Source organism: Rhinatrema bivittatum, chromosome 7, assembly GCF_901001135.1.
Source record: "Rhinatrema bivittatum chromosome 7, aRhiBiv1.1, whole genome shotgun sequence".
NCBI lineage: Eukaryota > Metazoa > Chordata > Amphibia > Gymnophiona > Rhinatrematidae > Rhinatrema > Rhinatrema bivittatum.
Genome location: NC_042621.1, coordinates 1,709,590 through 1,722,001, shown reverse-complemented (window position 1 = coordinate 1,722,001; position 12,412 = coordinate 1,709,590). Strand labels below are relative to the sequence as shown.

Here is a 12,412-nt window from a genome sequence, read left to right as displayed (position 1 = left end):
ACATTTTTTTCATACTAAAGAAACCTTTCACTTCTTCAAATAGTGTTCACAAAATAGTTACATCTTTTCCATACTCAAAAATCTTGCACTTCTTCACCATCCTTTGTAATACAATATTAATCAAATTACAGTTTTATGGCATAAGAACATACCATACTGGGTCAGAAAAAAGGTCCATCAAGCCCAGCATCCTGTTTCCCCACAGTGGCCAAATCCAGGCCATAAGAACCTGGCAAGTACCCAAACACTAAGTCTATTCCATGTTACCGTTGCTAGTAATAGCAGTGGCTATTTTCTAAGTCAACTTAATTAATAGCAGGTAATGGACTTCTCTTCCAAGAACTTATCCAATCCTTTTTTAAACACAGCTACACTAACTGCACTAACCACATCCTCTGGCAACAAATTCCAGAGTTCAATTGTGCGTTGAGTGAAAAAGAACTTTCTCCGATTAGTTTTAAATGTGCCACATAATTGCAATTCTCCTCTGAAAGTGAAGACATCAATCGACTATGTCACAAAATGATTGTCATTCCAAGATTTAGATACCCCATTACTCTATATGATGGCTCTCAATAGCTCCCTTTCACCCTCACAGCGTCATCAGGGGAACAACAATTCTACAAAACCTATTCATAAAAAAAATCTCAACTTAAAAAAACAACACTGACCTAACACTCCAAAACTTCAAATAATTCTAAGGACCCAGGTCTCTACTCTTGTGGGCATGCTCCGTTCCAATTCGATCTAAAAACATAAACCTTTCCCTAATTTTACCCCGATATATACGGCAAACTCGTATCTTCCTCTTAACATGTCTATAACCACCTACAAGCTACCCCGCTCACAAGATAACCTGGAAGATACGAGTTTGCCGTGTATATCGGGGTAAAATTAGGGAATGTTTAAAGTTGAGATTTTTTTTGCTTTTCGTTGTAGTTAATTTTTTTGGGATACATTTTGACATTTAAACATGATTTAATATTTTTGGTGAATATGTTTTGTAGAATTGTCATTCCCCTGATGAAGCCGTGAGGGTGAAAGGGAGCTATTGGGAGCCAACATATGGAGTAATGGGGTATCCACATCTTGGAATGACGATCATTTTGTGAAATAGTCGATTGATGTCTTCACTTTCAGAGGAGAATTGCGAAGTGACAAATATTTAAGCAGTGCAATTATGAAGATGCCATAAAACTGTAATTTGATTAATATTTTGTTACAAAGGATGGTGAAGAAGTGCAAGATTTTTGAGTATGGAAAAGATGTAACAACTATTTTGTGAACACTATTTGAAGAAGTGAAAGGCTTCTTGAGTATGAAAAAATGTAATAACCATTCTGTAACATTAAGATCATAAGAAATTGCCATGCTGGATCAGACCAAGGGTCTATCAAGCCCAGCATCCTGTTTCCAACAGAGGCCGAACCTGGCAATTACCCAAACACCAGTGTGGCCTGTTCTTAAGTGAATATTGTAGAAAATTACAGTTTTTGTTTATGGGTATAATAATTATCTGATGAAAATCATTTGAATATTTGATTATCTATACAAGTATTAGGATGGCATGGTTTTAATGAATGAGTGAGAATCAGTGGTATTTCTGTGGTAATTTTTTAAGTGATGTTCTGGTAAATAAAAAGTTGACTCTCATTTATGTGTTGGTATTTACTAATATTTGAGAGTCTGCTGTAATTCCACCACATTTTGTTACCTTATTGGGTTTCCTAGATCGGGAGTGGCCAGTTCCAGTTCTCTAGAGCCAGATTCTCTAGATTTTAGGATATCTACAATGAATTTGCATGCACTGCCTCCACCGTATGCAAATCTATCTCATGTATATTCATTATGGATTCGCCAAAAATCTGACCTGTTTATGGTTCTCAAGGACAAGAATTGGCCACTCCTGGCCTAGATCCATTCTGCTGTGAACCAGAGCCGTTGTTGATTTGCTTGTATTTTCTGTTAGATTCAGGACTTGCTACATCTTCGGTCAGCGTGCATCTGGGCACCATAGCGACTTATGTCGCCATAGATAGTAAGCCTGTCTAGATATCATCTGATTGTGAAATTTATGAAAGGTTTATGGTACTCCTGTACGAAAGCCTCCACTGCCTTGGGATTTGAACATAGTTTCTGCACAGTTGCTGAAGCCGTCCTTTGGACACAGCTTCCCTTAAATACTTAACATAGAAAGTGATTTTCCTGGTCACAATATCTTTGGTAAGAAGAGTTAGCGAGCTTCAAGCTTTAGTACACTGCCTGCCTTACCTGAAGTTCTTCTCCAACAGGGTGGTACTTCACATTCGCTCATAGTTCCTTCCGAAGGTGGTCTTGACCTTTCATATAAATCACTTATTGCATTATCCACCTTCTTTCCTCTGGTGCCACTGAAAAGAGCATTCATATCTTGGATTGTAAAAGAGCGTTAGCCTACTACAAAAGAACTCAGCCACGTTGACAAGCCTCACAATTCTTTTTCTCATACGATCGCAACGGGCCTAGAACACCCGTCTCCAAATGTACGTTATCCAATTGGACTGTAGAGTGCATTTAACCCTGTTACACTTCAGCTAGGCTTTATCTTATAAATGCAGTCCAAGTTCATCAGGTGAGGGTTGCCCACTAATGATAAGTTCCTCTCAACCTCTGCAAAGCTGCCATGTGGTTGTCTGTGCACACCTTTACATCCCTCTACTGCCTGGACAATCTTTCAAGAACTGACAGTTTTGCATCAGCTATTCTTGCAGTAATCTACTATCCACAATGGAGTCTGGGTTGCTTATTCAGTAATCACTCTGTTACAGCCTTCAGCTTGGGACTCTCTAGATGTAATGGCTAATTCAGCCTGTGTCAATGGAAAAATCAAGTTTTCTTACCATAAACTGTGAATTAGCCATGTAATACCCACCCTCCTCCCTGGAGAGTTGACTACAGATCTAGATTAGTTCTGATACAGACTGAGGCAGGAACTCCTGCACATGCTCAATAGAAAAAGCTCTACTAGCTTGGAGAGAGGAACCTGTTTGGTGCTGTCTGATGATGTTGCCCACATGTAATGGCTAATTCATCCTGTGTACGGTAAACAAACTTGCTTTTCTTAAGGAATTTGTGCAAACCTTTTTTTAAACCCAGATCTTCTAACTACCTTTACCTCATCCTTCAGCAATTAATTACAGAGCTTAATCATGCATTGAGTGAAAAATATATGCTTTGATTTGTTTTAAATGTGCTACTTAGTAACTTCAGAGTGTAATATAGTATGTATTTTTGAAAGAGTAAACAACCAATTCACATTTATGTATTCTACTCTATAGGGATATGAAAGAGCTCTGTCATATTCCTGAAGCTGTCTCTTCTCTAAGCTAAAGAACCCCCAACCTCCTTTAGCCTTTCTGCATAGGAGAGCTGGTCCATCTCCTTTATCATGTTGGTTGCCCTTCTGTGTACATTTTCTAGTTCAGCTATATCTTTTTTTTGAGATGAGGTGACCAGAATTGTGCACAATACTCTAGTTGCAGTCTCACCATGGAACAATGAGCGATATATATTTATTACATTCTGCATTCTTTCCTAAGAATTCCTAACATTGTTTACTTTTTTTTTTTACTGCTGCTACCCTCTGATCCAAGGCTTTCACAGTATTGTCCATGATGGCACCTATATCCTTTTCCTGGGAGATAACTCCTAATATAGAACCTAATATTGTATAACTACAGTTTGGATTACTTTTTCACATGTGCATCACTTTGAACTTGTCCACATAAAATTTCATCTGCCATTTGGATTCCCAGTCTCAAAGGTCCTCTTGGCAATTTCTTACAATCTGCTTGTGCTTTAAAAACTCTGAATAATTTTGTGTCATCTGTAAATTTGAATTCTTCACTATGAAAAGGCAATGGTCCTACTACAGATTGCTGGGGTACTCCACTAAGAAAACTGACCATTTAGTCCTACTTTCTGCTTCCTATTTTTTAACCAGTTTGTAATTCACAATAGGACCATTGCCTCTTATCCATGACTCTTTAATTTTCTCAGGAATCTCATAATGAGGGACTTTGTCCAATGCCTTCTACAAATCCAAATTCACTATATCCACTGGCTCCCAGTTATCCATGTTTATTAACCCCTTAAAAAAATGTAGCAGATTGGTGAGGCAAGACTTCCCTTGGCTAAATCCAAGTTGGCTGTGTATCATTAAACCATGTCTGTCTATATGTTCTACGATTTTATTCTTTGGAATAGCTTCTACAATTTTTCCTGACACTGAAATCAGGCTAACCATTACAGTGCCATGAATGTTTGACAACTTTAAAGCATGTTGTGTAGTCTTATGCAATATATCTGTCAGCCACTGGATGATTTAAATAAGGGAAAATGTAATTTCATTGCAAATGGCTTTACACAAACAGCTGATTACTTTACTTTACTTTATAGTAGTGTTTCCCAACCTTTAAGGCCGAGGTGTATCTACATTAACAAAATTGCTGTGTGGTACACCAGCCTTCACAGACCAGGTACTGCAAGAGGATTCATGGCCAAAAGAGCTAGGAAATCACTGAAAGCCCCACCAGCCTCTCCGAAACTTTAAAACAAAGGGAGAAAGGGGCAGACACCTCCATGAACCCATCCCAGTGGACCAGCTCCCTCTATAGAAGGGAGAAGGCTGTGTGGTGTGGGCAGCTAGCTTAGTTACCTTGGGGGCTGCATCTCCTTCATAGCTTCTATCCCCTACACTCACAGGTGAGTCACAGCCAGAGCACAGTACCTGCTCTCCCTAGGGATAGGACGGAGGCTGGAAAGACGCATAGCAGGAGCCTCAAGAGGGGGAAGATGAGGAGGTGCTTTCTGAAGTAGGGGTCGTGCATAAAGCAGGGCCCAGCTAACCATTCCCTGCATGCTGCCCATTAAATACTGAGCTCCTGAGCTTCTGCTGTAGCTAGGAGAAAGAAACATGCCTAATTAGAAGGGAGCGCCTGCAAGGTTTGAAATACTGCTGGTATTGCTCGTTGCTGCAAGGTGCTAAGAGCATAGCCCAGCTGCTGGTCTCGATCTGAGCATCAGATGGACAACTTTTCCATGAGACAAATAAATTGTGAAGGCACACTGGGTGGAAAACATTGCTTTATAGATTAAGAAGAAAACATGAGCAAATGATTTACAGTGAAAATAATTGCATGTGTAGCAAAATGACTCCTCCGTTCCCATGCTCTTGGTATGTTTAAGAGCCATCTTAAAACATCTTGTTTATTCTTCACAGCACCTCTGTTTGTCTTCCCTTCTCTTTTCCAGGCGGCGCCTACAACTGAATTCAAATCAAGCCTTCTTTCTGCTGGTTAATGGGCACAGCATGGTGAGCGTGTCCACCCCCATCTCGGAGGTGTATGAATGTGAGAAGGATGAAGATGGGTTCCTGTACATGGTTTATGCCTCTCAGGAAACATTTGGAATGAAACATTGCTGTAAAATAGCTGGTGGCTTCTCCACTAGATTTTCTTTTTAAATTACTCATTGGAGGAAAAAATTAGAAAGGAATGTCACTTTTAAGATTGTAATCTTACTTAGCTGTTCTGGTGTAACTTGCCTTTTTTTTTTTTTAAAGAAATATTACAGCCTACTGAGCTCCACTTTGGATAAGTCTATGCAGCTATGAAACATAGCGCTAAGAAATATTTTCAGATGAGCTTATTCTATTTTTTTGTGTTTGGGAAGTTTTGAGTGAAAACATGCCTTGCATTTTTTTAATTGCCAAAAAAAGGAAAGGTTGGAGTAGAAGAACTGGCAATGTTTATGTAAAGTAGTGAACCCATTTCTCAGGGTGACTTTTTTTTTTTTTCTGGTGCACAAATCCTTTTCCACATTCATAGAAAAATATCTTACGAAGGCAGTGTTTTTGGAGGGACAGTTTTAAAGTGTGGGTCATTTGTTCCAGTTTGCAGAAAGAAGTGGGAACTGGAAGGAGGGGAATTGTTGCAAACTGCTGTTGGTTTGTGCTGAAGTGTTTCTTTAAGGTGTTCTTTTAGTGACAAGTTGTCAAGAAAAATGAGACCTCAAGCGTTGCTCATTTGTAACTGCTCTGCAAATTCAGGTCCTAGCTGCTGAGGTCACTAGTTAGTTTTGCACTGTACAGTTACAGTGTGTGTAAAACTAAGCTGTCTGGTTCCTGTTTCACTTCATTGGTCAATGACCATTTCCCTTTGTGTAATGACATTTGTTTGTAGAATACATTGAGCCTTGTAGTAACTTGCTTGGTTGTACATGATTTTAGTTGTAAAAAGAAGGACCAGGTAATGAAATCTTTTTAACCAGAGGGATACTGCAACATCACAGCCTTTTGCCTCAGCCATAGCAAATGGTACAGCTTTACTGTATGTAGGAAACATTGTGTACATTTTGAAATATTGTAATACAATACCCTTTTATTATTGTGCATTCATTATTGAGATAGAATTTACATAGTCCTGAATGCTTTACTTTCAGTATTTTATACTTGCCAGCTTTGTGTCCTTTAATGTAATCAAACGGGTTGTTATAGTAGACATTGCATGAACAAATGTTGAGGTAAACAGGAAAGCAATTCTGGGCATGTCTGCTTGAGAACATGTAAAGGAACAAAAATACAAGCACATTAAAAGATGGCACTGCCACAATAGTTGTACCAAAATATCTTGGCCAGGCTAAAGCCACCTTGCCAGCTGCTCTGTTTTTTTCCTAGTGATATAGAAATTTTAGAGAAACAGCACACAGCAATGCACATGCAGACTTGACCAACTGAATTAAAACAAGTTGGTTAACCATGGCAAAATCTTGAGCCTAGGCAGAAAAATTATTTTCAAACTCCACCCCTCTCATCTCCCCCCTTGTCGCCTAGAAAACAAGCAACCTATCACCAGTTTTGTATCTACTCAAAACTGACTGCAGTACAGTTTCTCACATTGCGCTATGACTACAACTCAGTGTGCTGTATTGCTGACTGATGTAAAATCTCAAGCATTTGTTTTATGGCTACATTGATAGATATATATATAGTGGACAGCAGCAGCAGAAGATGACATTGTCCATCTGCTTATCCAAATATTTAAAAACTACTTTCAGTCATGGGTGGTGTTAAAAACACAACTGGGCAGAAGTAATCAAAATATGGAAAATTAAGTTTGAAGCAAGACTGGACCAAAGCTTAACTAAGTTTCATGGCTCTATAAAATGTAACTGTTTAATCTTACTATTTCTAATACTGAATATTAAGATTTTACAGCTTGCACAGGTGCAAATATAGTGAATGGCTAGACGTATGCTTTTGGGAAGGGTGGGGGAGAACCTCGAAGACGGAGAACCTTGCAACAGTGCTGGGAGAGAAGATGCCATTAAATGATTTGGGGACGAAACTGCCCTTCCGCCTGTTGCAAAGAAGATCCTGGTTTATCACAGGTCTCTAACCTTTCTAAGAAAAATATAAAACCCTCTTTAGAAAATACTCCTGTCTCAAATGACTAACATTTGCCATCTGCATTCATGGATGAATTCCCAGTGCTGTACTATAGTCCTGCATTAAAGCAAGAGGCGAGAGAAACCGTTCTTGCTGCATGCTATTTTTAAAAATCTTTAGAATATTTTTTGAACAATGCCTAATCGGGTGGTTGATGGTAAAAAAAATTTCCTCACTCACATACACAGTCTGAATACATTCTTTCTACAGCTTGCTGTCTGCCAGAAAAATATAGTAAAATATCATAGTAACTGGTATTCTAACTGCTGAAAGTAGTCTCTTTATTTAAGAGCTTTTACTTTATCACGATTCAAATAGTCATTGGCAGTTAAGTGTGTCTGTACTTGCATGGGGTTAAAATATTTGTGCTTATTTTTTCACATACAAAGTGTCAGGGATTGAATGATTTGAGCAGTGGACCCCTACTAGAGGCTTTTGCAGCTTAGCAAGCACAGCTGTAGCACTAAGTTTTATCCCCATCTATTGAAATGTGTGCTAAATAATGGAATACCCGCTCTCCCCAAGCAGCAAGCACTAACATTTAAAGCCTACTTAATTCTGCCACTGTTGATGGGTTAAAACTAAAAAAGAACATTACCACTAATTGTATAATCATGAATGTGCTCTTGCCATCCACAATGATCACTGCTCTCATAAGAGACAATTTTGCTTAAATGACAGTTGCATCTAATACTACATATGACTGACAAAGATTCCCATTGCTGTATAATGTTCACATTGTCAAAAGCAAGCTTGGCAACTACAAAAATGTAACTGCTAGCTTACTTTTGAAATGCTTGATGCTGTTTCCAACATTTGCTAAGCTGCATTTGCTGAAGCATGTCACAAATTACCTTACATAAACTGGAAGCGGCGTGGTTCATGATGTGGTATATACTCTGGATAGTTGAAGGATATATATAACTAAACATGCTCTTCCTAAGAGTGAATTGGGACCATAGGAAGAGAGAATGAAATACTAAAACAATTGACATAGGGTGAGTATAATTATGTATGGGGTGGCTTTTATAATGCTGCACAGGACAGTGTATAGCTTTCCTTTATTAAAGTAATTTCTTTGTATTCTATATGTTTCACCTGTTCATTACAATGTTTCTTTCTAGGCTTGCATGTACATTCTTTTAATGCATTGCAACTATTCAGCTATACCTATCTTACAGAACCATATATGTCCTTTTGCTTTAATCTGAATTAATGAATAATAAAAAGTTAACAGTATTGACCTATTACATCCTCAGATAATGCATTCTGAGATATGTAATTACTTGAGCTATTTTGAATTATTCTTCTTACAATAGAACTGTTTCCTCTATCAAACTCTTTTCATAGTTTTTCCATCCTACTAATTTAAAATCCTTTTATGGCTTTAGCGATGTATTATTCTCATGGTTACAATTATGCTACAAGTACATTCTGGGCCAGCACAAATGGAGTGGTAGGAGGTGCTAGGGATGATAAAGAGGTGGAAAAACACCATCCCGCTGCTGTCGTCTGGCATATAGTAGAAGTTAAGCTACAGCTATGGCCTTGACCAACACATTACAGTGGCAATTGTCCTAAGGGTTAACACCACAACTACTACAATTATAATCTCCCAACATAATTGCCCCCTTCAGTGGTAAAAGGTAGAAACTGCTGTGTAATGCAGGAGATTGGGCCAGGCCCTGCAGGAGAACCTTTAACATCAGTAAGTGCTTGTACAAAGCGGTCAAGTTGCAGTATTTTAGAAAATGAACACAAACATGCCTTTTTAAAGTTCATGTTTCCATCCCAAGGAATCATTACAGTAATTTTAGTTATTGTTCTTAAAATCCACCCAATTTAAAATGTTCAGTAAATATTTGTGAATCCTGGCAAGGCTCACACAAATCTTTAATTTTGCATAGGCTATAGAGCTGAGTTATCTACTGCTACGGCACCCTGACAAGCAGGTGGAAAATGAGTGCAGATCTGTCCCTTGGCAGTCATGAATTCTTAAATCAGGAACAGTCTTAACAGATCAGCATGCCACAGCCTCTAATCCCAAGGCTCAGTTAAAAACTGTGGTGGAGGAGCTTTCTGGTTAGAGCAGTGAGCTATGAACCAGGGAAGCCAGGGTTAAAATCTCACGGCCATGCCTCGTGATTTTGGAAAAGTCACTTCACCCTCCATTATCTCGGTCACAGATTGTGAGCCCTCTGGGGACAGGAACATACCTACAGTACCTGAATGTAATCTGCTTTGAAATGACTGAAAGGTGGCATATAAAGATGATACAATTATTTTATTAGGATTTATAAACCACCTCTGCTGAAGATCTAGGCAGCAAACATTTAACATACACAACAGTTAAAACTAAAGACATATTTAGGTAAGACAAAAACAGCACTACCCGTTCAGAAAATAGCAGATAAAAGCTGCCCTTACAAAAATGCCTGCTTGACCAGATAAGTTTCCATCCATGCTTTTAAGGTCTTCACTCAGGTCATTAAACACAACTTGTGAAGTAGGGAATTCCACGGAGAATACGTGCTGTCTTGTCTCTGTAAGATGGGTATGTCTAACAGTTGGAACCTCAAGCAATTCCCCCTTTGGGAAGATCTCAGGGCATGTGTTGGATTATACACGCACTGTTAAGAAGGCCACATCACCCTACTACTAGTTTGACACATTACTTATGTAGACAACTGAAGATTGCATCTGCTCATTATTGTTTACTTCACGCTTTTCCTACAAAAAAAATAGTTCAAATGTACAAAAATTCAAGTTTTACAACAGAGAATTCAAATATTTAAAGACCTATAAATTTGGTGCTTTCTTCCTTACATAACCGATTGTTACGAGTCACGTGCTCTGATGTGAAGATGTGTTTCTTGTCTGTTCCGGGACTGCACTCCCTATCGCCATAAAAACAAATGGCTGCAGTAAAACCTAGTTATTGGAGACAGCTTTACACTCACTAGATTAAATTGGATTAATTGCGTACACTCATGGGGAGGAGTTATGACTACAAAAACCTGCAACAGAGAAAATGAAAACTGGATAGCAAAAGGATGAGAACTGCGAGTAGGCGCCTGTGCCTGCAGAGTCCATGTTTGCCGATGCGTGAGGCAGCATCTGTGGTGGTGATAGCCTTGGAGGACAAATCTGATAAGATTCACTCTCTACTTACTAAAAAGCAACTGCAAGGCATAGAATCCAGGGAAATGTAGGATGCGGTCAGAAGAACTCCCCCACCCACATCAGCTTACTCGAATTGTGTGTGTGTATTTTATTTTAATTAGATTGCAACAACAGCGGATGAGATTTAAGTATTAATTTATCTTATAGCTGATATAATTAAAAGTAGACATGACTTATCACAACCACTAAGTAATATTTAATATGAAACTGTTACAGTATTTGGCACCTGTTTAGTTAATATAATTTAACACATTTAAGCAACATTTATTATTTATTTTATTTAGAACTTTTTTATACCGACATTCATGTAAGAATACATATCACATCGGTTTACAGCAAAACATCAACATTGGTTTACAGTGATAAAACTATTTTGTAATACCATTACATAGAACAGGGATTACATCAACTGGGATTTAGGGTTATAAATATGAAATAATTAAAAAGTTAAACTGATAACATGTAGAACTGGTAGCAAAAAGGATTGTTAAAGTAAAGTGTACTGGTAAAAGGAACGGAGAGGGCCCCTATCTTCACTGATGAATACAGAGCTAATTCTAGGGGGGGGGGGGGGGGGAAGGAGAGGAGGAGGGAAAGATAAAGAGGTAGGCATGAGGGTTACAGCAAGAGGATGAGTTGATAAGTTAATAAGCAGATTATGTCCTGTCAAGTCCCGTGTATGAGAAAGTTTGTTCATTATGGAAATGCTTGTCTGAAGAGCCATGTTTTGAGCTTTTTTTTTTTTTTTTTTTTTTTTTTTTAAGGTTAATGGGCATGGTTCCAGATGAAGATCGGGGGGAAGCATTCCATTATGTGCCTTATTGTGAACCATTGTGACGGCAGCTAGCTTAACGACGGTATAGAAAAGAGCTTAAATAAATAAATAGAATCACATGTCTCAGGCCTAGCTGAGTGAGTGCAGATATTAGAAACAGGTGATATCATTGAATTCAAAATATGAGGTGAAACAATATCTTGAAAATAGGTCTTTGAGAGTTAACCTGCACTTCATAGGCTTTCCAAAAGAGAGTTGGCTGCAATGTTAGAAGCATGGTTGCCTGAGATTCTGGAACTCAACATGGCGCAGTTAAAACTGAACATACTCATATATTAGAGACCAAGGCACTACCATGGAACAACAGGTCTTGCTCTGTCAGTGCTAAAAATTATAACATTTCCCACAAGACAGAAATATTGGAAGCATATTACAGAAATAAATGTTATGAAAGGGCTCAGATCTTAATTTTCCAAGACTATTTCATAGCAGTTTTTATAAGATACAAAGCTTTTTTGCCAGTGTGTGCAAAACTTGCTGAGCTTCATACTAAATTTGTCCTGCAATCTCTGGCAAAGTTATGAGACATATGCAACAAATCCTTTGCCTATGAATCTGTTGAGGATGCTCAATCTTCTCTCAAAACTGTTGTACCAAAAACTGTGTCCTGAATGTTTCACTTCAGCTAAAAGGAATTGGGCTCAGTGATGCCATGAATCACAATTTCTAAAAATGATTTTGAATTAAGTTTTGTTTTACCAGCTTATTGGGATATACTTTCCAATCTGACTGTCCTCATTATTAAAACCTACAAATCATCAATGGCTTTATACATTTGAGGCATGTACTATTAACTGCCTTCCCCATGTCCACCTTGCCATTTACATCTCAGTGTGATACTGGAGCAGTTTAAAAGCAAAGACAATGTTTGCCGTAGATAGGATGAAATAGTCATGATCTGTGGGTGA

At 38.3% G+C, this 12,412-nt stretch overlaps 1 protein-coding gene across 1 annotated transcript in view; it reads left to right on the top strand.

The window, feature by feature from the left end:
• MAP1LC3B (microtubule associated protein 1 light chain 3 beta) overlaps positions 1–8,574 on the top strand; it is a 34,663-nt gene extending 26,089 nt beyond the window's left edge. Inside the window, exon 4 of the mRNA XM_029608039.1 lies at positions 5,293–8,574. Within this exon, the coding sequence (XP_029463899.1) occupies positions 5,293–5,503 (211 nt within the window). The 3' untranslated portion in view covers positions 5,504–8,574. The remainder of the gene's footprint in view (positions 1–5,292) is intronic.
• The last annotated feature ends 3,838 nt before the right edge of the window (positions 8,575–12,412 follow it).